This window comes from Marmota flaviventris, chromosome 5 (assembly GCF_047511675.1).
Source record: "Marmota flaviventris isolate mMarFla1 chromosome 5, mMarFla1.hap1, whole genome shotgun sequence".
Taxonomy (NCBI): Eukaryota; Metazoa; Chordata; class Mammalia; order Rodentia; family Sciuridae; genus Marmota; species Marmota flaviventris.
The window spans coordinates 1651979-1675804 of NC_092502.1; the positions used below are offsets into that span (position 1 = coordinate 1651979).

A 23826-nucleotide genomic window follows, 5' to 3' on the forward strand; every position below is an offset into this window, starting at 1 on the left:
AAGCATCAGAGAGCACATTTTCAGGAGAGAAAATGGCAACTAGTTACAATAGAGGTGTGATTTTTTTTTTGTGGGAGGGGGATACCAGGGATTGAACCCAGGAGCACTCAACCACTGAGCCACATCCCCAGCCCTTTTTTATATTTTATTTAGAGAGTGGGTCTCACTGAGTTGCTTAGCACCTCACTATTACTGAGGCTGGCTTTGAACTTGCTATTCTCCTGCCTCAGCTTCTTGAGCAGCTGGGATTATAGGCATGTGCCACTGTGCCCGGCAGCATATTTCTTTAAGTGACCCAATGTAAAACCCAAGTGATGATCTGGAAGATGGTACACCACCCCCATAGTACTCAGCCAATGAGGAGCATGGGGGAGGGTTAGGGGACCTTGTGTACAAGAGGGTAAAATGCTGATCATAACTGCTCTGGGTGTGCCTGCTCCCCCAGACGTTCCATCTTGCAAGCCTGTCAGTAAAAGCTACGCTTTCTCTGTACCTTTGTCTTTCAGTATGTTAGGGGACAGGTAGATGACAATTGTGGGAACACAAGGTTTAGAGAACAGTTCTATAAAATGGGCCCACTGTGCTGACCCCAACATGCTTTCTTTGCCAAAAAGCAATTTATCTGCAAACCCTGCCTGGCCTTAAGTGGACAGGATATGTAACATTCCTCAGCAAACTACCTGTTAGCTTCAGGAGAAATGCAGGCAAAAACAACCTAAGAGGAACCCAGATTACTTTGGAGGGAGAGACTTTTGTGATTCTTTTCACAAAAGACCAGATTTTGGAAGATAAGGATAATTCTTTGGTTAAGAATCCAGTTATGACTACTTAGCATGGGCCAAGGTGACATAGAGTTGCCATGACAGTGGAGACTTGAAAGTCTGATGACACCCTGCAGTCAGTCAAAAGTCAAGAGGTGAACCTGGGCAGGACTCTCTGGAAACTTTTCCGGAACCCCAGTAAAGTTGGAATGCAGGAGAGGCAACTGTCCCTCTCTTTTCTCAGAGGACTCTCTACCTTGAAAGTATCCCCTTCCTCCTTTTCTATCCCTTCAACTAGCTCATGTCTATTACTGGGTGACATGTCTGAACTCTTTCTTGCATGGGCTCTCTCTTGTCCAACGAGGAGGTCCACGGAACAGGGTAGAGGAGAATGTGGCTGTAGAGTAGTGATTCAAGACCCCTGGAGACCAAGCAGGAAGCAGGTCTGATTTTAATGCATATTTACCATGTACATAGACTCGAGCTACTATAGCTAAGCAGATTATAGGCAGCCACCAACACAATTCTTTGCCAACTGTCCTTGTGGCAACCAATCAAGGAGGGGGGGCAGGGAGCAAGCACTGTCCTACGTGTATAGTCCTACGTGTATAATCCTACGCCCAGGGCTGTGCTTACCGGGTGAGTGGCCTGCTGCTCCTGTGCCTAGCATGAAGGGAGCGGGCTGCCACTCAGGTGCCCTTAACGTATGCCACTATGCAGTACTCTGTGGACTTGTCCCCCACTTTCTGACTTGATTGCAAGAATCCGGGTTTGAAGGGGTTCTTAAGACTGCCTGAGTTTCTTGGAAATTCCTATGTCTATAACAAGTCCATTCTTTGGGTTTGGACAAGTGAGCATATTTCTCACACATGGTAACTCATCACTAGGACAATACATAAAAAACTGAAAAAAAAATCATTGAAGAAATTCTATGTTAGCAAATAATGAAAAAACAAAAACAAATAGAGCAGTAGCCTGGTATGTTGGTACAAACCATGGCAGGAGGATCAAAAATTCTAGGCCAGGCTCAGAAACTTTATCTCACCCTCTCTCAATATAAAACTTTAAAAGGAGCAGTGGATGTCGTTCAGTGTTAAGAGCTCAATTCCCAGTAAAATACAAACACACACAGTGGAGAGCAATAGGAAAACAAAAAAGACATGGGGAAATAGAAGGATGTAAAAGGGCAGACCTAAACTTCACTACATCAACAGTGACATTAAATGTGAATGAATGAACGACCCTGTCCCAAGTAGAGGTCATCAGACAGTGAAAACAAGGCCCACTTCTGTGCTATCTACAGGGGTCACTGTTGGGAGCAAATGTATAAAGAGACTGAGAACAAAAGGGTGTGAACCATCCACCATGCAGACAGGCAGAGGAGTGAGCTGTACTATAGCACCTCTCCTAACATCAGGCAAGATAGTTCAAAACTAAAAATGTACTGATAGATAACAGCTGTGAGGCTTAGAAAGGTGAGGTTAAGGAGTTACCAAAAACTCCATCCTCGTCCCCAATGTCAATCCAGTAATGAGGACATGAAAGGTCATGATTGGGGCAAGTTGTTTTTCCTTTTGTTGTGGAAACCCTCAAGAACACGGAACTATCTAACTGCAATCTTCTCTTTCTGTAACTGGGGTAACTGGGCTCATTTTGATTGGCTAAGCCTCTGGCCACCTGGCTGCAATCTCCTGCTTCTGTAACTTGCCTTGCTTGCATTGGCTAACCCCCCCTAACGTCCCTTTGTGGGTTTTTGGCTTAAATATGACGCCAAACTGAAGGGGGCATGCCACTCTGACTAACTCGCTTTTAGAGAGTAGAGTGTCTGCCGATGGCCAGCAATAAAGGTTTAATTAGAATGGCAATGTGTGGTCTGAGAGTTATTTGAAGGTCTCGGTATTGGTATAACAATCCTTTACCATTGAGCTACCTCCTCAGCTACCTCCCCCTTTTTTTGACATGGGTTATTAGAAATAGCGGGGTACCACAAGGAATTAAACATGTGCTTAGAAGTATCTGGACAAGGCAAAATTTACTTCTGCTGAAGGGTGTGCTTCCAAAGAAAATCCAGCCAGCAATTGTGCCTGGGTGGGCAGTCCATCTGCTTTTATTCCTAACACAGTGCTCCTCCTTGCCCTGATAAGAACTTGGGATCACAATCTACGTGACTGGTTAATTTTAAAATTGGGGTGGCAAAAGGGAAGGGCTATAGTTAAAATGGCTACAAGTGGATCTTACATCCCAATTAAGGCAAAATACTACATTTTGAAAATGCACCACCAAACTTTCTAATCCTCACAGGGTCTTGACAAATTTCTAAAGCTTGACTGTAATTTTCAATGCTTCTGCATCAGCCTCCCAAATTGTTGAGAATACAGGAATGCACAACTGTGCCTAGCTAAAAATGAGTTTATATGATATTACCTGTAGTACTTTTCATTTATGATACTGTTGTGATAGTAGGAGCAAATGTGACTCCATTTTGTTTTATGACTTCATCCTGTAAAACAACCATGCCAAGTAGAAGAGTCATGACTGGGGCAAGATGTTCTTTTCCTTTTGCTATAGAAACCTCTAAGAACACGGAACTACCTAATGGGGCATTGTTTCTGTAACTAGGGTAACGGGGCTCTGTTTCTGTAACTGGGGTGACTGGGCTAACTGTGATTGGTTAGGCTTCCCTCCGCTTGACTGCACTGTCCCGCTTCTGTAACCTGGCTTGCTTGCATTGGTTAGACCCCCTGAACATCCCTTTTGCGGTTTTCAGGCTTATAAGGAGCGCCCTTGCAATTGTTCGGGGCTGATCAGGGGAACAGCTTTATGTTCTGGTCAGCTGCCACCGGTGTGCTTCAATAAAGGCTTGATTTGATTATACGTGAGTGGTCTGGAAGTCAGTTTACGAAACCCTGGGACAAAGCTTTAACTATAACACTGTATCTGCACAAACTACCTTGGTTTTATTTTTCTAGTCAACAAAGTCCTTTAATGACTTCTTGAAATGTCCCTCAAAACTATTAAATGATTCTTGTGCTATATCTGATGTCCAAAGTCTAGTTTGTTTCAATTAAATGTAAAACCTTATTCACTAGAAAAATAATTATTTCTTTTGGCAGTAAATGTAGATCTAAAATGTCATTGTACCTTTTTTCCCCTTCAGGATTTATATAATTTTAAATGTCTTTATATTTTCTGCATTAAGTTACTAAAGGGCTAAGGAAAGTATTAAAGATCGTCCCTGTTCATGTGCCTGTGGCGACCTTGATGGAACCATCTACTAAAGGCTGCCTTCTCAGTGGGTTGGGCTCACTGGCTGACTTTAGAGCACTGAGTCATTCACCTATCTCAAGGTTGTCACTTCCTAGCTTCAGGGGTCTGGCCAGTCTTGGGGGGATCAGTATGTCCCTCGGGCTGTTGTTAGAACAGAGATGCCTTTGCTGTAACTGGTATTAAGGAGCCCCACTGGGAATCAGACTTTGGAGTTTTACCCACTGCAAAGGTTAATTTGAACTGTCAACTTGATTAGATTAAGAGATGCCAGGGATTAAGAGCATTATTGGTATGTCAAGAGGGTGTGTCTAGGAACGATTGCATGTGGGATAGCCAACTGAAATGGGTAGCATCGTACAGTGGGCTGGAGGCTTGGTTGGAATAAAAGTTGGAAGAACAAGGACGCAGCCGCAGATGCAAGCTCAACTCTTGAATGGGTTCTTGATTGCTGCTGTCTGAGGATATTGGACTCTTGCTCTTCCAAAGCAGATTTTGTCAGTGGTTCTTCAGAAGCCTTTGGTCTCAGACCAGGGCAGCACCTCGTCCGTCTTGTGCTGGGGCTTCAGCCTCTTGGACTGCACACCTACTGGTTCTTCCACCTGCAGATGACCATCGTGGACTATCCAGCTTCTGGTCGAGAAAGCCAACCTAATAAGTCCCCCTTTTATAATTATACTTCCTGTTGAATCTGTCCCTCTAGAGAACCCTGACAAACCCATAGAGAGGATGCTCTGCCCAGGACTGCCTAATGTGGACCTAAAAGCTACTCCCCAGCTATATGACTGATTTTTTTTTTTTTTTGTACCAGGGATTGAACCCAGGGGCACTTAACCACTGAGCCACATCTCCCAATCTTTTATGGAGATGGGATTTCACTAAGTTGCTTAGGAACTAAGTCGTTGAGGCTGGCTTTGAACTAATGATCCTCCTGCCTCAGTCTCCTGAGTTTCAAGGATTATAGGTGTGCACCTCCAAGCACAGCTCCTTGAAAGATTTTTAAGGTTTTCTAGATGTCTCTTCTTTCAATAACTAGGCTTAAAAAGTAAGTATTGGACTTAAATAACTGGTTCAAAGCAAAGTTCTTCAACCCCCAGGCTGCAAAGACCCCCAGTGTATTGTTTTCCAGTTCCAAAGACAGAAGTTGGAGGGCTGGACCCGAGGGTTTGGACTGTTAATGAGACAGGGATTTAGGGTGTATAGAGAGATATTGAGTCTTGAAGGAAACACCCATGAGCCACTGAGACAAAGAAAGCACAGTGGGAAACGTCGAAGGACATGCACTGGGCCATACCCTTGTAAAACAAGGAAATGCACTGGCATAGACTTGTACAGCTCCACCTGCCTCTGCCTCTTGTCCAGCCCCAAGCACCAGCCCCCTATACATATGAACACCTGTACCAATAGGTTGGTGTTTCTCCCTCTGCAGAGCCTGCCCTCTCCCTCGGGGGGAAGTTTCCTTGCTTTACCCAAAGACATCTCTCCTTTGAGACTGAGGCTGTTCTTCCTTGAAGAGCACCTGCTTTCTTAAAGACACCTCCATTTACACCTTGGACTGGTGTGTGCTTAAATTCTTTTCCATCCTGGGGTCCTGAGTCACCCGCCCCATCTCTCTGGGAGCTCCTCAAACATTTTCTGAAGACATCTCTTCTCCCAACATAACTCTGGCTCGCTTTATGAATAAAGTCCTTGCTGCTCTGCCACCATGACTTACTCAGGAAAACAGGATTACCTTTCCTCCCCATTCTAGACACACCCACCACAGGGGAACAAGTAATTCAGACTTGGGGAGGCACCAGATGATCTCAGAAAGGACTCTCATATTAACAAGTGAATTGCAACTCTAGACAGAACACCTGGAATTTAGCTTCTGAATCACCTCTTTAATAGGCCCCTGCTCCCCTTCTGATGGGCAGAATCACAGCCTCTGTGCTGCTCCTTTGCTATTAGAGCAATAAAATTTTTTTCATTTTCTCAAAGCCGTGTCCCAGTTATTGGATTGGCACGGGGACAAGGATTGTGCTTTTGGTAACACCACCACATTGATTTAGGTACTTCTGGGGCGGCAGGCCAGGACAAAACAGAGGGCTACACAGCATCCACAGGAAGGGGAACCCCCCAGGATGGGCTGCATGTCCATGGACAGGTGGGTTTCTGCAGATGTTGAGAATATTCCTTCATTTTACAACCAAGTTGCTCTGTGATGACGATCCCCTAAAGCCTGAAGATAAGGCAAAGTGGCCGGCTCCCATCTCCACTTTCTTCTCACATTCCTTGGAATCATCACACCTTCCTGGCAATGATAGAGTTTGCCCCCCAAATGTAAACTGTACGTCAGAACACACCTATTTTGTACAAATGAACATAACTGGCATGGAAATTTCTGGGGGAAAGTTGTTGAGGAAATAAAGAATATCTTTTGGTTAAGAGTAATACAGAAAATGGTTTTCACCTTTCTGCTTTGCTTTATTTTAGCTCTAGAAGAACTTGGAGTAACTTTTTTTTTTTTGTACCAGAGATTGAACTCCAGGAAATTCAACCACTGAGCCACATTCCCAGTAGTCCTATTTTGTATTTTATTTAGAGACAGGGTCTCACTGAGATGCTTAGGGCCTCACTTTTGCTGAAGCTGGCTGTGAACTTGGGATCCTCCTGCCTCAGCCTCCCAAGCTGCTGGGATTACAGACATGCCCTACCATGCCCGGCAACCTTAGAGTAACTTAAATAGCATTTATAGGGAGGATCCAGCAGCATGGCATTGCCCACAATGATGACACAGCAAACTGACACTGTTGTAAACGGAAACTATTAAAGCAATGTGATACTCACATCTTTCATAAAAACATGTAAATATTCTTAGAAAGGGTGATTAAGGAAAAATGTATATATAATGCACAGATAAGAAATCAGAATCTCATACTTCATATTTAAAACTATAAGGATTTTTAAAAATACTGATCTGCTTTAGCAAAGTTTACAAAGAAATGGTTTAAAGAACAAAGATTTTATTAATTTCTTAAATATTTATTTTTTAGTTATAGGTGGACACAATACCTGTATTTGTTTAGTTTTATGTGGTGCTGAGGATCGAACCCAGGGCCTTGAACGTCCTAGGTGAGTGTTCTACCACTGAGCCACAACCCCAGCCCAAGAACAAAGATTTTATCATGACAATTTCCTGTTTTCTGCTGATAAGTTTTTGATTGGTTATGAAAATTAAGTCCTTATAGCTAGGTTTAATTCAAATATTTGTCCTAAAGTCTCTTTTTGGTTTATAACTCTGGTTAAATGAACTATTTTCACAATGAAACTATTGATATATTCTAAAGCTTTAAAATCTGATAGTCCATTCTTGTAATATCCCAGTGGCTCAGGAGGCTGAGGCAAGAGGATTGCAAGTTCAAACCCAGCCTCATCAGGGAGCCCTTGAGCAACTCTACAAGACCCTGTCTTAAAATAAAACACAAAAAAGGACTTGGGATAAGGCTCAGTAGATAAGCATGCTGGGTTCAATCCCTTGTACTACTACTAATAATAATTTTAACATCTGATAGTCTACATATAATGCTGTAAATGAAGGTCATTGTTATGCTGCAGATCTGCAACATCAGCCCACAAGCTCAAGGGTTAAAAGCATGGGTCCTGGGGTTGGGGATGTAGCTCAGTTGGTAGAGTGGCCTCGCATGCACAAGGCCCTGGGTTCAAACCCCAGCACTACCGTGGTGGGGGGGCGGGTTAGGCAGCTACTGGATCCTAAGGGCTCTGACCTTAGCACTGGATTAATCCACTGATGGATTAATCTGAAAACTGGATGAAGAACTGGGAGGTGGGACCTAGTTAGAGGAAGGAAGTAGGTCACTGGGGGAGCCCTGGAAAGCCCCTTCCCCCTTCCACTCTGCTTTCCTGCTACCATGTTCCTGCAATGGACTTGGCTGACTGAGGACCTCTGAACTGTGAGCCCAAACAAATCTTGCCTCCCAAGTTGTTCTTGTCAGGCAATTTGATCAGGGATGAAAAAGCCAACAGAGGTAACTAAATTGTCCTGCTGTGTCTTGCTCTTTATGTAATAGGACTTTATGCATTATTCACAGTCATCTTAAGTACCATCAGTCATGTCTATAGTTTAGAGGCATCTTTTGTTTTGTCCATCTTCCACCTCAAGAATTTAAAGATTTTAATGACTAGCTTTTTTTCAGGTTTTCTCAGTTATACTGTTTACACAATCTAGTTTGCAAATGTAAGACATGATAATGTGTGTACATGTATGCAGAAACACATTATGTTCCTAACTGGTATATAAACATTAATTCTTATGGTCTACATTCAAAATTTTTACAGTTCTGTGGAATATACCTTTTAAAAAACACCCTAAAGATGTTATAAAATGTGATGATGAGTTTTCTGCCCAAATGGCAAGGCCTTGGTTTGCATACTCTAGCTAACACTCTCTAATGCAAATCTCCGACAGAATGATTTTTAAAGACAAATTGGGTTTTATTTGATTAGATAAAACTGATACAGCTAAAAAAAAAAAAAGTTTTATCAGTTCAAATTCAGCACAAGAACTTGACTTGCTTTGCTGATAATGCTTCCCTGTTGCGCCTGCTGGTGACAGGACGGAGCTTGTAGTGCCAGTTATGACAGTGTTTTCCCTACTTGTGAGCAAATGGCCTAAAGGCACCAAGCACATAACTGCACTTGTACTCCTAACACTGTACACGTGCCTCCTGGGGTAGAGGCACAAGGCCTGGGCTGAGTTTCAGCAGCACCTTGGTGGTACCTGTTCCCTGTGGACAGTCAGGGCAGGTAGGCAGGATGGTGGGGCTCTGAAGCCCGCCTTCCTGATGGCAATCACTCCTCCCCATTTTCAGTGCACCTGAGTGTGGCCACTCTGCAGGGTGCCCATGAGTGCAATGCTCCAAGCCTCTGAAAATGTGTCAACAGGAAGACCACAGTCAAGGGTTACCACAGGGAAAAAAGGGTAATTTCCAGTGTCAGGCCCTGCAGTAAGGCCTCTATTCATCCTAACCATGAAGCCCCAGACTCAGCCTTTGGGAACTTGGGTTTGGGCAAAGCTCCTTTCTATTGGTAGAAAGATCTGCAATCCCTCAGACTCAGCATTGGCAGTGTGGTCAGGCCATCCTAGGTAGCTGGGAAGGTGCTGGCTGGGGCCTCATGTGACACACAAGGCACTTCCTATGTGATAATTTATTGGACAAAACAAGTCCCTGCTCTCCTGGGCTTCCATTCTAGATGAGGCTCATCCAATCCCACTGGACATCACAGCAGGTGGTGTCTAAGATGTGTTCTGCTGCCCTCTTGGGCAGACACATCCTTCCTAGTTCTGATGGGAACACCTGAGATTGTGAGAGGCTGTGTCACAAGGGAGGGGCTGAGGCTTAGCAGAGCTGGGGGTCCCAGGTGCCCTGTGGAGTGAGTTGGGGCTCTGGGGGGCCCTGTGAGTCCATTCCATTCCAGCCCCATGTACACACATGTGTCTGGGCCAAGGCCAAGTCCCAGAGAGAGCAACTGGGTCTCACTGATCTCACTCCTCTGCCCTCAGGTATGCCCAGCACTCCCAAGAAAAGCACCAGGAAAGAGATCAGAGTGGACAACAGGTGGCCAGACACAGGGTATTGGAGGGCTGTGTGGGCCAGGTCAGGTGGCTTGCCTATTCCCCTTCTCCATGCACAGAGAGCACCTACCATTTATAGTGAATATGATAAACAGAGCCAGCACCACCCCACCAGGGCCCAGGAATAGAGGACTGTGTCAGGCTCCTGGACTACCAGAGGCAGCCATGGAGAGGTGTTCCCTCAGCTCCTGCTCTGTTTGCAGCCCAACCCTACCAGGACAATCTGTGGGCGGGACTGGGCAAGTGCCTGGTTTCTCAGCCACCTAGCCCTTTGCCTCTGGACATGGTAAATGATGACCAAACCTGTCACACAGTGCCCAACTTCTGGCCTAGCTGGAGATGGGAGCCCCTGAAGCACAGCCAGAGGGTAAGGCTGGAATGGAGGGAGGCTTGCTGCATGTGTCCCAGGAATCAGGGGATGGGATGGGCCAGGTCAGAAAGGGGAGACCCTAAGGCAGACAGATGGGACACTCATCACTTAGCAGTCCAGGCTTCACTAGGGGGCGCTGGGAGATCCACGGAAACCTGCTCACATGGCCACCATCCAAGTTCCTGGCAGACTTTGCTACAGGCAAGTTGGAGGGATACCCCCAGCCTATCTCAGAGTATTGTGCTCTCATTGTGGCTGGGCCTCCCCAGAGACCCATAGTTAGGACCTTGGGGAGATGGCCACATCAGACCTTCTAGGAGGTTGCTTCTGCTCAGCAAGATCACACCCCAGGCCATAAAGATGAGGATGGCTTGTATTCCCAGAAGGTCCTGGAGGAGAAGGCTACTCTGTGCTGGTGCCCCCATGCGAACTCCCACAGGAACTACAGGGTGGTAGTAGCAGCCACAGCATTCTGTAGCTGACGCAGCAGCTCCTCAGGCCCTGGGGAAAACGTGCTGGTGTCCACTCTCTGGAAGTCAGGGTGTGTGACCACAGAGGCCAGCACCTCTGCAAGACGGCCAACATCAAATGCAGCCTGCTGGAAGCCCAGCCCTAGGCCTATGTTTTCCTCTTGAGCTGCTTCCGACCCCTGCCCTAGGACAAGAAGTCTCCTCTCAGCGATGACCTTGAGGAAGTGGTAAAATTCTTCAAAATTGATCCCTGAGCAGGATCTCATGATGACCTAGGCCACAGAGGAAAGGACAGTGAGCTTGTGGTCACAGCCATGTCTGCACAGCACCCTAACAAGCAGTTCTCAGGGAGTAACACAGGAGCCATGAGGCACAGATGCTGAGGCTAGACGGTGACTGATGGACTCTGAGTCATGCAACCTGGCCCTGGTGTCTGCCCCAGCCCCCAGACTGAGCCCATATGGGCACCCACCTGGCAGTGGTGATGCCAGTCAGGCATGGAGTCCCTCCACTCATGGACCTCCTGCTGCACAGCCCGGAGCTCCTGCTGCAGGAAGTGCCACATGTTGGCCAGGTTGCAGCCATTGACCCAGTTGTGGTTGATGGAAATGGTGTCATCCTGGAGGGCAGGAGCAGGCTGGCTGAGCCCACAGCAGAGGCAATGTCCCATAGCCCATATCAGGCCCTGGGCAGGGGGCCTCAACATGCCTATTCAGAGGGTTAGCGTATTCAGCCGGGAAAGGCCACTCCCACCTCCAGGCAGCATCAGCACAGCAAGGGTTTGAGGAGCGCACTCCTCAGGGCAGGAATTGGGCAGGGAATGGAACCAGGGGCTGGGACCGCTGCAGCTTCATCCACAGCATGGGGTGCTCTGCTGCCTTTCTGTGGAAAAGCAGCTAGACAGGAACCAGGTGGGCAGAGGGCTGGGCTGCCTAAGCCCACCTTACCAGATTGTGCACTTGGTGGTGCCACCCACTGGGCACAAACACCACTTCGCCAGCCTCCTGTGTGACTTCGAGAGGTGGGCTGCTGTGCTGGAGCATAGGGTGCAGGCGCGTGTCCAAGAGTTTGGGGGAAGTCACATCATAGGGCAGGCTACCATGGCAGTCTCGCAGCGCCTCCTCCTGCCCCGGTGGGAAGAATAACCACTTCTTCCTCCCGCAGATGTTGGCGGACCAGCTGAAGGAGCGGAAGATGTCAGCATGGAAGGGTGACCTGTGGCAAGAGCTCATTGTTGGTGCCTTGCAGTTTCCAGGGTTGGCCTTGCTTCTGATGGGCTTCCAAGCAGAGTGGGGCAACCACAGCTCTGACTCAGCCTTACCAGGTGCCCGGGGGCCCTGCATAGACGAAGCGGTAGTCATCCACATCCAGGGCATCCCAGAACTCATTCAGCCAGTCGGAGGAGAAGTACACAGGCAAGGTGAACACGTCCCCCAAGTCCTCTGCAGATGAGTCCCTGTGGAGAGCCAAGAGGCTGTGAGGAGCTCACCCACAGACTAAGGCCACCGAAGAGTCCCAGCCTTCCTGGATCTACTGGACAGTGATAGCCCTGAGAAACCTGAGTTGAACCCCTCAAACTGCTGAGCCCAGAACTGCAAGGTGGAAGGTGGCTTTGGGGGTGGCCTGTGACAAAGCACAACTGACCCATGCAAGCAGTGGGCACTCTCCCTCAGACCCAGAGCTCTGGTGTGTGCCTGTGCTGGGGGTTCTGGTGCTGTGTGGGCATCCTCCCAACTCCTGAATTGGGGGCCTCTTTCACTTTTTCACCAGTACCAGCAGACCACATTTTGCCTAGTAGATTCTAAGTGGCAGGCCCAGGCAGAAGGGCTATCCATGGACCCTCTCAACCCATCAATGGGCCCTAGAGAAGGCACAGCCCAACCAACAGTGTGCTGGAAAAAACTTCTGGATTCAAGCGCACATAACTGCTGGTCAGATGATGACAGAGCAGGGCATGCGCAGCAACAACCATGTATGGGTCCCAAAACACACAAGGGTCCCTCTGCCTAGCATGCCTCTGAGCTTCCAGCAAAGTCTGCTCATCCACAAAGATCCTGCTCAGGTGTCACTCCCTGTGTCCTCCTGACTGTACGACCCCATGTCTTCCTCTGCCCTTTTTGTTTGGACCTGTCAGATAAAATTCAGGAAAGTCAAAAGTTGAATTCCAAATACACAATGAACAATTTTCTAGCATATGTATGTCACATGCAATATTTGAGAAACACTTAGCAAATGATCAAGACCCATCTGTTTACCTAGTACCTCAAGCACAGTGCACAACCACGCCTGGGTCTGTGTCTGTCTGCACTGCTGGTTCAGGCGATGCCTGTGGGCCAGGACCAACCTCTGGCTGAACCTGGCCCCCTCTCCAAGCAAGCAGCAGAGTGATGGGGTGAGTTGGGTCTGGTGCTTCTCGTGACCTGGTGGGAACTGCAAGGGCCTCACTCCATTGCTCTGAGCTTTAGTTTGCACAAAGTGACCCAGGAATTTGTTCCCAGGTTCATTCAACATTACCTGAGCCCCACAATGTACCCACTGCTGAGGGTATGAGCATAACAGCCTTTTCTTGTGAAAGGCATACCCAGCAAGGGACACAAAATCCCAGGACCACCTTGGAGAGGAATGTATATGCTTCCCAGAGTGAACACTGTGTGTTTGGGTCTGGGGTGGGTTAAGCTTTTCAGATGAATTATAGATGCCTCTCAGCTTACAATGGGCTCATATTCTCATATGTCCATGTTGAAAATACCATAAATTAAAAATACATTAATAGGGTATGCTTGGCATGTGCAAAACCCTGGATTCAATCCCCAGCACCAAGAAACAACAACAACAACAACAAAACAATATCACTAATTGAACAAACATCATTGCTGAGTAACACAGCACACTGAAGACACTGTAGAATGATGAGTGCTCTCTATGGGAATGGTGAAGCTTACTGGGAACTATGGATCAGACCACATACTGTTAGCCTGGGGAAAGGAGAGTCCATTCTCCTTAATTTCTATTGAATGCAGATCACTCTTGCCCAAGGTTAAAAATCCTATCAGGGCTGGGGTTATAGCTCAGTTGGCAGAGTGCTTGCCTTGAATGCAGAAGGTCCTGGGTTTGATCCCCAGCACTACAAAAAAAGAAAAAGAAAAAAAAAATTCTGTCATCTGTACATAGCGCATGGAGGCTGGGGTAGGGGTCATTTTTAAGGTGAGGTAGGCCTCCTCCTTTGGAGAGACCAGCAAGGAGGCAGGAAGACATTAAAGACCATTGCATATTCCAGGTAGAGACCTGGCCTCCTCACTGGGGTGGAGAAAATGCCAGTCCCAGGGGATCCTCTTAAGGAAGCTGGGAAAATAATAAAGAAAAGGGATGAGACCACAGCCCACCTGTGCCCACAAAAAGCCCATGTTCCTTGTGGTGGCCAGCACTGCACAGGCCTGGTGAGGAGCTGACCTTCCCACCACATTGGAGACATAGGCTGGAACTCTGCTGGAGCAGCAGGCACCCTGTCAAAAAGGCCTTGGGAGGCATAGTTCTAGGGAGGTGCCCCATGGCCAGCATCCCCCTTACCTGCACAGGTGCCAGTCCTTGAGATAGAGGCAGCCCCGGGGTGAGGAGCAGCCCCCCTGGACATACTCCAGCCAGTAGCTGATATACTCTCGGAGGGGCATGTGCTCTTTGGGGTTCGAGTTATACTCCTGGACCCCACAGTTGGCAACTGGTACAACCACATCTCCTGAAGTGAGACAGCAAGACAGACTTGGCTGTGAGTTCTGAACGCAGGCCACCCTCCAAACCAGCTGCAGGAGAATTCCCCAGGAAACCAGACTCCATTCCCTCCCTACCCTCCACGATGCCTTTCTGTAGTTCAGCTGAGCTCCCATGTCTCCTTCTCTGTCCTGGATCTCCCTGGGGGCCTGAACTCCATCCTGGCTCTCTTTGCTTGTCTGGTGTGGGCTGTTCCTGTGCCCTCTGGGTTCTGGACACCTTATTGCCCCACCCACCTGAGCTGAGGTCTGGAACACATCCTGTATCCTCCCCCACCTCAGTCCGGTGTCCCTGGGCCCGGTGTGCAGTAGGAGCTCGGTCCTGGCCCTCCCTGTGTACCCGGCTGTCCCTGGCTGTCCTGGGTCTGGCCCTCCCTGTGTCCCCGGCTGTCCCTGGGTTTGGACCTCCCTGTGTCCCTGGCTGTCCCGGGTCTGGCCCTCCCTGTGTCCCCGGCTGTCCCTGGGTCTGGCCCTGTTAGACCACAACACAAGAAAAGACCACTGACTCCAATTAAAATCAAATTAAAGCAAGCTTATTATTTCGACCGGCCAGGCTGCCTTGCCCATCAAAATCGTGAGCGCCAAGGACAGCAACGAGGCTTCTTTGCAGCCCAGTTTTATAGCCCCAAAAGTTACACAAAGGGGGGTTACAGATAACAACACTCTGAAGAGCATAACACAAGTTTACATTTTTGCTGGCCCCGGCATCAGAATTTATGGAGATCTTAGAGACTCAGAGAGGGTCGTTATCCTGCCAGGGAAGGCCAGAATTTATGAGGCCTCACTAAGGTTTAGGAAAGGGTTGTTATCTGGTCAGGGAAAACCGGACATGGGTGAGTTCAGGGCACGGCAGGCATTCCAATCAGCTTTACAACATCAACTAATGGCCAGGCCATACAGACATCCTAATATTTTTACAGGAAACAGAAATGAATCCTTCATAACTTGTGACAAGCTGGCTTCTGATCTAATGAGAGAACTAGGCTAGGTATATCAGCCCTTCCTGTGTCCCCGGCTGTCCCGGGTCTGGCCCTCCCTGTGTCCCCGGCTGTCCCGGGTCTGGCCCTCCCTGTGTCCCCGGCTGTCCCGGGTCTGGCCCTCCCTGTGTCCCCGGCTGTCCCGGGTCTGGCCCTCCCTGTGTCCCCGGCTGTCCCGGGTCTGGCCCTCCCTGTGTCCCCGGCGCTCTTCCTCACCGTACTTCTGCAGCAAGTACTCGAAGTCGGGCTTCCCTTCGGGCGTCACCCAGCGCCGCCGGCTGCCCCAGTTCTCGGTGAAGGCGCTGGAGAACACGCAGGGCCGGTTGGGCAGCAGGAATGCCTTCACGAAGTCGGCGTAGGAGAAGGTGGCGGGTTCCTTGATGAAGGCTACTCCGCTCGGCGCCTGCCCGCCGCCATAGAGCTGGCCTCCGAGGTCCCGGAAGTGCTGCTCGGCAAAGGCGCGCGTATCGCGGTCCATCGGCCGCGGCGGAGGCAGGCTCGGACTCACACTCCCCAAGGAAAGCGGAGGTAGAGAAGTCGCCCAGATCGCCGCGGCGTGGAAACTGCAGGACCGGGGCCGGAACCAAGACTCGGTGGCGCCGCGTTCCGCCCGGACCTCTGGCCGAGGCGCCGCACGCTTCCGCCCTGCGCGCATGCGCCCGGCACACTGCCGCTCTCCGCGCAAGCGCAGAGTTCTTCGCCTCACAGCTGACCAGCTCCCACTGGAGGTCGCTTCCGGGTCCGGTTAAACCCGGCGGACTTGGCACGTATCTTCCCCGCTGCCTCGGCTGCGGCCCGGTAGGCTCCTGCCCAGCCCCGGGATAGCCCGGCCGCCATGGCTGACGCGGCGACGAGTTTGAGCCTTTCCTTACCCAGAGCCCCTAGGGGTCTCCAGGGGACGGCGGGGCGCGGAGGGGCGATGGGGACCTGAGGGAGGGAGGGAGACCGGGCCGGGGTCGTTGAGGGGGCCCTTTGGAAAGAGAGGACCATTTGTCCCGAAGGAGCGGGAGGCTCGGGAGGCTGGAGGAGCCTGGGGGCTGCTTCCAGGTGGAGCGGTAAGGGCGGCCGACTGAGTCGCGGGCAGGGTGGGGGCCGGCGTGCTGCGGCCCGGTGCTGGTGGCCTCAGTTCCCGTGGGCACGGCGTGGAGGCTGGTTCTTCCTCCGGCCCTGGGGATTGGACCCGGGGTCTGTACTACTAAGCCTTAGTCCCAGCCCCTTTTAAAAAAGTCTGTGACGGAGTTTTGCCGAGTTGGCCTCGAAGTTGCTGTCCTTCTCTCCGAGTCTCCTGAGTTACTTGGGATTACAGGTGTGGCCACCACCCCTGGGGATGGAGGTTACTGGGCTGGGGCCTTTCAGGAAACTGACCGCGCACGCGCACCTCTTCAAACCCAGTCAAATCAAAGGTTTCAGACATGTCATTCCGAGTAACATGCATGAGTTTAGTGAAGGGATAGGAAAGGGTAAAGGGGACACTCAAGGGAGAGAGTAGGTCCTCTCAGGAGAGGGACAGCGTGCCTCTCCTGCACTCCAGTTTTATTGGGGATCACAGTGAAGTTTCTAGGGAATCCCCCCTTGACTTGACAGCAGGATGACATCGGACTTTCGGGTCCCCGCTGTCATGACAACTCTGTCACCTTGGCCTGTGGATTCTTTTTTTTTTTTTAAGTTGTAGTTGGACATTTATTTATTTGTTTTTATGTGGTGCCGAAGATCGAACCCAGCGTCTTGCACATGCTAGAAGAGCTCTACTGCTGAGCCACAACCCCCTGGCCCATGGATTCTTAACTCTAAATTCTTACAGGTTTTATGGTTAGGAGGAACTATCCTTTATCTCCCTGAGTTCCAGGATCTGGTCTGTGGAAAGGGTCACAAAATCTCCTCTTTCAGGGTAACTTGGATTCCTTTTAGAGACATTATTTCAAACTTGCATTTCTCCTGCAGGTAACATGTAGTTTGCTGAGAAATGTGATACATCTTGTCTACTTAAGCCAGACAGAGCTGCAGGTAAATTGCTTCTTGGAAAAGAAAGCATGTGGGGGTCAGTACAGTGGGCCCATTTTTATGGAATTACTCCCTTAACCTTGTGTTACCACCAGTTGCTTCTGTCTATCCTCTACCATGGATGTCATTATTGTATGCTAGGCCATGGTAGGAAATGGGAATGTACACAGAAATTAAAATGGAGAGAAAGACTCAGTCATAAGCCCATCCACAGATGACCATTTTAAAATTCTCTGGTATAGAGCCTGTGTTTCCAGGCACGTTTGTGTTCACTCATTTAGCCCCCTTCCTTTCTCCCTTTTTTCTTCCCCTAGTGTCTTCTTATGTAGGCATAATGTTACGATGTGTGTGTGTTTTCATTCTCTTTCCTGGATATCTGAAGAAATGAATGTTTTGTCTGCTGTTGAGCCCCCTGCTGGCCAGCAGCCTCAGGTGGCTTTAGGATGGGGCTTGTCAATGAAAGACTGACTGTAAATTGGGAATTTACGCCCCAGCCCCATTTTCCAGGGAGGGGAGAGGGACTAAAGGCTGTGTTGATCAGTAGTGACAATGATTTTATCCATCAAGCCCATGGAATGATACCTACATAAAACCCCAAAGCACGGGGTTCTGAGAGCTTCCTGGTAGGTAAATGTGGGGAGGTTCCTGGAGGGTGGTGCCCAGGGAGAGGCCTCTTCCCATACCTTACCCCCACCTACCTACCTACACCCCCCCCATATATATAAAATCATCTTCATCTGTGTTCTTTTTCATCTGTGTTCTTTGTAGTATCCTTTATAATAAAATAGTAAATGCAAATATTTCCCTGAGTTCTCTGAAACACTTGAACAAATAAATCTAAATTGAGGAGGAGTTATTGGGAATACTGATTTATAACTGGTGGGTCAGAAGCCCAGGTGAGTCAATCTGGGCTTGTGAGGTGGAATGGGGAGGCAGAAGGGGCTGGGGAGTGGTGGAGGGACAGCCCTCAGTCTGTTGGATTTGATCCTGTCTCAAGCATACAATATCAGAATTGAGTTGAATTAGGGAACATCCAACTTGTGTCCTCTACTGAATTGCTGAATTGTTTGCTTCCTGGTGTGTGTGTGTCTGTGAAACTCCCATACATGTGTCAAAGTGTGTTGTTAGAGTATAGGGGAAACCAATTTTGAGTTTTGTGTTTTGCACACATGTGCACACACAAATTTCTCTTAACACTCTATATATGTATATATAGTTTTCAAAAAACTTAACAATAAACTACGATCTTTCCATGTGTTTACTAAATGTACTTTGGGTATTTGATTTCACTTGTGCATGCAGACTGGGGAGGCCAATGGGAAAAGTGGGGCGCAGAGTGTTTATAATTGTCTCAGTACGTGAGAAGTATGATTCATCACAGAATTTGCCTCATGAGGAAAGTATGTGTGATATTATATACACACACACACACACCATGGAATAATACCTGCATAAAGTATGCAGTTAACCTTGTGTTACCACCAGTTGCTTCTGTCTGTCCCCTACCATGGATGTCATTGTGGGCTAGTCCATGGTAGGAAATGGGAATGTACACAGAAGTTAAAATGGAGAGAGACTCAATCATAAGCCCATCCACAGTTGACCATTTAAAATTTTTCTGGTATAGAGCCTGTGTTTCTAGGCATGTGTGAATTCACTCATTTAGCCCCCTTCCTTTCTCCCTTTTTTTTTTCTGGGAGACTTATTTCAGGTTAACAGCATATTTTATGTAGTTATCATTTTCTGCCCTGCCACCTCACCTCACAAGCCCAGATTGACTCATCTGGGCTTCTGACCCACCAGTTATAAATCAGCATTCCCAATAACCCCTCCTCAATTTTGATTTATTTGCTCAAGTGGTTCACAGAACTCAGGAAAACATTTACTAATTTATTATAAAGGATACTACAAAAATGCACTGGTATGTGTATTGATATTTCACATATATATATATATATATATATATATATATATATATATACATACACACACACACACACATACACACATACATAAAAATAAATACATTTCTGTTCTACTGGGGAATCAAGGATTGAACCTGGGATGCTCAACCACTGAGCCACATCCCTAGCCCTGTTTCATATTTTATTTAGAGACAGTGTCTCACTGAGTTTTGTGGGGCCTTGCTGCTGCACCTGGCTTTGAACTTGTGATCCTCCTGCCTTAGCCTTCCAAACCTCTGGGATTACAGACATGCGCCACCGCGCCCAGCTTTTTGTTTTTTATCCATGGTTCCTGGCTTATAATTCCCTCCACAGGGCAAACCATAGAAACTAGAATTTCTTGGAGATGTCAAAAATAATCTGAATAGATGGGCTTACTGGGTTTCCTCACCCTTTCTATTAGCAGTCAGGCCTGTGCTATAGTCTCCATAACAACTGGAAAGGAAAGGGTTCAGAGAGTTTCCAGGTAGCCGCATAGAGGGAGGTACCTGGAAGGTGGTGCACAGGTAGGGTGTAGAAGCCTGTACCCATTCCCTATGCCTCTTACATGTCTCTTCATCTGTATTCTTTGTATTGTCTTTTATGGTAAACCAGTGAATGTAAGTAAGTATTTCACTAGTTCTTTGAGCCATTTGAGGAAATCCAATCCAAAAAAGGGGTTATGATTATGTATGGGAGTCTGTCAGAAGCACAGGCAAGACAGTCTGGGGCTTGTGATTGGCATCTTGAAGACTGAGCTCTCAAACTAGGATCTGATGCTATCTCCAGGCTGAATCAGAATTGGATCAAAGTAGAGTATGTCCTGTTGGTGTCCCTTGTTGCAGAATTGCTCACTTGCTGGTGGGGCAAAACCTTTATAGTTTTTTGGGTCACAGAAGTCTCCTGTGTTGATTGTGGTGTGAGAGCAGAGGTAAGGCCGCTTGTTCTATTTTTATTTTATTATTTTGAGACAGAGTCTTGCTCAGTTGCCCAGGCTGTCCTTGAACTTGTGATCCTCCTGCCTCTGCCTCCAGAGTCACTGAGATCACTTACCTGCATGCCCCCTCATGCCTGGCAGAACGGGTTGTTTGTTTTTTCCCCACACAGTTTGAAATTCAGATAAGCATTTCCCAGGCTGAATTTCTGTGCCTGAGACCAAGTTCTCTGAGAAAGAGGAGGTCAGGGCCAGCACATCCACATATACCCCAAGATCTCTGGGGACAACTAAGCTCTTATCCACATGTCTGGGACCTTAAACTTTTTTTATTGGTTCTTTTTAGTTATACATGACAATAGAATCCATTTTGGTATAATTATGAAAATATGTAATTTTACTTAGGATCCAAGTCTGTGGATGTACGCAATGGTGAGATTCACTGTTGTGTATAGGACCTTGAACTCTTGAGCCAGATATTTGTTGCCATATTTCCCCTTATCCACATGGTGGCCCTCTGGTGTTAATGTGAGCACTGTTGTACATGTGGGAGGGAAGAGAGGTCTGGAATACAGGTATATGTCACTGAAGTTCCCTGGCAGAGCCAGGAACCAGCTAGTGATGCACATCCTTTGGCCCCACTCAGACTTATAGAACCTGACCCTCTTGGGTAGTGCCATCCCTGAAAGAGCAACAGGAAAGGGGTTGAAGTTAGTGTTTTGGAGGAAGTGCAGTGGAAACAGCACACAATCAGCTCTCTCTGAAAAGCTAACACATGCACTGAGAGTAGGCCATGGTGTTGGGTTGAAATGCCCTCGGACAGCATGACTGAGCCTTCCAGGGTGGGGCTGGGAGCCTCTGAGGGAGTGGAAAGAGGATATACTGCAGAGTGGGAGGACAGGTAATGGGAAAAAGCCAGCTGCACTGCCCCACCACATACACTGCCCCTCTGTTTTCTCTTCCAGCCTTGAAATTTGGAGGTAGTGGAAGGTGTGTAAAATGTCTCTAGCTCTGCTACTTTGGAAATGAACTAAAAATAGGGTGTTTACTTACTGTTGAGTCTCACTTGGGCTCCTGTATGATGGAAATGCTGAAAGACATGCATTATGCAAACCATGATGTTAGTAGTGCTGGCCGTGTGACCAAGTACTTGTTCCCCAAGAGCGTTACTTGGATATATTAGCCTCAGACACCCCAGAGCTTCATGCCATGACCTCCCATGCTAGATCTGTGTTGTACACGCAGAGTCAATGCAGGTCTTCAGGTTCATGTTGGTGCTGTGTAGGCTGTTCCAGCTTGCAGTAGGCAGCATCCCAATGACGACTCTGGGAATGGAGCATCACCAGAAAGCTAGGCAGTATGCGAGGGAATGGATAGAGTCCTTATTTCCATGTGGTGGGATGTGGCTCATTCAGCACACATGCATGGGGGCCTGTTAGCTGTGGTGTTCTCTTTCTCTTGTGTGCAGACTTTAGTTGATAGCATTGTAAATGTGAACAAGCTCTGGCGTGTGGGAATGCTTTGCTAGGTGATGGTTCAGGGGATTAATTAGGAAGGGCTCAGGTGCCATTTGAGCAGAGGCCTGAAGTGAAAAGTGTCATTCATTTCCAGAGAGAATAACTAGTGGAAAGGGCAGCAGAATTAAGCTGCAGAATGCATTTGGCTGTGGTGAGGAGTTGGACTTACTCCAAGTACACTGGGAAAGGTGTTTTTGTTTTTGTTTTTGTGGTTGTTTCTTTTTCAGTGACGGGGGTGCTGGAGATGGAACCTGGGGCTTTGCTGGTGTTCGACACATGCTCTACCACTGAGCTACATCCCTGCTCTACGTTGGGAAGGGATTTGGGCAGAAGAGTCACTTTTCATAATTCTGTTTTATTGGTTGCTGGGCAGAGAACAGGGGGTGGGGTCAGGGTGAAATTGGGAGGTCAGCTGAGGATTTGTTCAGGTGGGTGATGGCCCTTCCTTGGAGAGGTGTGGATGAGGAGATGGAGAACAGTGGAATGCTGCCAGGATTTATGATGGATTGTTCAGGAGGATGAGGAAGAGAGGAATCTAGGGAAACTTGAGTCCAGTGAAGTCTTTATGAGAAGAGCACTTCTGTGGGGGCTAGTCAGGTAGGAGGTACTTCTTAGTTATGGATTGGCTGTGCCCAGCAAGTGGCCAGATGAGGAGCTGATAGTGGGGCTTGTCAACTGTTGCTTGGTAGGTGTGGTATGGAGATGCCCAAAGCCTACCAGATATTTGAGTTGAGGCCTAGAAAATTTAGGGCTTAATAGGTACATTGAGTAGAATGAGCATTGATTGAAGTGACATTTAGTGCCATGGTTCTGTAACAAGGACCTTGACTCTTCACTTTTGCCTGCTAATGTCTGATGGGTGGCTAAAAGCAAGACTAAAGACTTGGGCCCTCTGCCTCAATTTTGCATCCATCTCCTTTGCTTTAAGTCACCTCGGATTCCAGAACAAGATCTGATCTGATAAACACCTTGTGATGAGTCAAAGCATTGACATCTCTCTGTCTCCTCCCTCCCCCCTCCCCCTCTCTCTCCCCCTCTCCCTCCCATCCCCCTATTTTGGGTACTTAGGACTGAACACACTTTATCCCTGAGCTACATCCCCAGTCCTTTATCTTTTGAGACAGTGCCTTGTTAAGTTGCTGAGCCTTGCTTCAAACTTGCAATCCTCCTGCCTCACAACCTGCTGAGTTGTTGGGAGTATAGGCATGCGCCACTGCGCACAGCTTCAGATGGCACCTTTCTTATCTGGGACAAGGCCCCACTGACCAATCCTGAGATTATGATGGACAGACTACACCTGATCAACATCATCTGTGTTGGCAGCTTCAAAAAGCCTCCAGCTATGCAAATCCCCAACCCTTGTTTTCATTCTCCTTTGTATAAAACCTCAAGTCATTATTACCCCCCAAGACAGGGTTAAGGACGTGGGTGCCCTTGTCTTCCCCGTGTAGCTGCTACAAAGTTTCTTTCATGTTTTCACCGTTACCTTTTCTGTTTGGTTTTAGCAAGTGGCCATACTTGAATTGTGGGATACCCAGAGTCAGGCCCCTGCCTAGGACTCTGGTATCCGTGCTCTTTTGACGAAGAGAGGATTATTTTTTTTTAATAGGAAAAGGCCATGTCCAGTTAGGCAGGTATGAGTGGAAGGACCAGGAAAAGACACAGAAAACCAGTGCCTATACAACTTGGATGCCTGAGACCAGGAGTAGTGTCCAGGAGGTCCTGACATGAAGACTTCTGGGAGTCGGGTAGGGGAATGCATTTTGCAGTGTAAGAACAAGCATGGGCATTGGGTGGCCATCTGGAGGCCACTGGTGACTGACATGTCGGGGAAGTGATGGGAATAAGAGCATTCTGGAGGCACTTAGGTATTGGTGGGGGAGGTCAGAAAGCAGTGTCTCTTCTGGGGTCTGGATGATGGTATCTGAGGGAGACCTATGTGTGTGGTTCTCCCTCTCTAGTACTGGGGGTAAAACTCAAGGGCACTCTACTACTGAGCTACATCCCCAGCCCTTTTTATTTTGAAATAGGGTCTCGCTAAGTTGCCCAGGTTGGCCTTGAACTTGTGATCCTCTTGTCTCAGCCTCCTGAGTCACTGGGATGACAGGAGTGTGCTACAGCACATGGCTGTGTGTGTGTGTGTAAGTTGGAGATCTTAGAGCATGTTTGTGAACTGATGAGGTGACCTAG

General features: G+C 48.2%; 2 protein-coding genes across 6 annotated transcripts in view; one reads left to right on the top strand and one right to left on the bottom strand.

Annotated features, from left to right (window-relative positions):
- Window positions 1-7013: 7013 nt before the first annotated feature.
- Jmjd4 (jumonji domain containing 4) lies at window positions 7014-15873 on the bottom strand. The gene is made up of 6 exons (XM_027922413.2): window positions 15458-15873; window positions 14068-14233; window positions 11822-11956; window positions 11448-11715; window positions 10973-11119; window positions 7014-10772 (listed from the first exon to the last, which is right to left on the bottom strand). The coding sequence occupies exons 1-6, from the start codon at window positions 15717-15719 to the stop codon at window positions 10473-10475; spliced, it is 1278 nt and encodes a 425-aa protein (XP_027778214.2). The 5' UTR covers window positions 15720-15873; the 3' UTR covers window positions 7014-10472.
- Window positions 15874-15937: 64 nt separating this feature from the next.
- The window catches only part of Snap47 (synaptosome associated protein 47), a 74377-nt gene continuing 66488 nt past the window's right edge, over window positions 15938-23826 (top strand). For 4 of the 5 annotated variants that reach the window (XM_027922414.2, XM_027922416.2, XM_027922418.2 and 1 more), the window contains exon 1: window positions 15938-16039. The gene's annotated coding sequence lies outside the window, so the exon portion shown is untranslated. Of the gene's footprint in view, window positions 16040-17182; window positions 17246-23826 lie in introns of all 5 variants that reach the window. The other variant, XM_027922415.2, reaches the window with a different exon arrangement.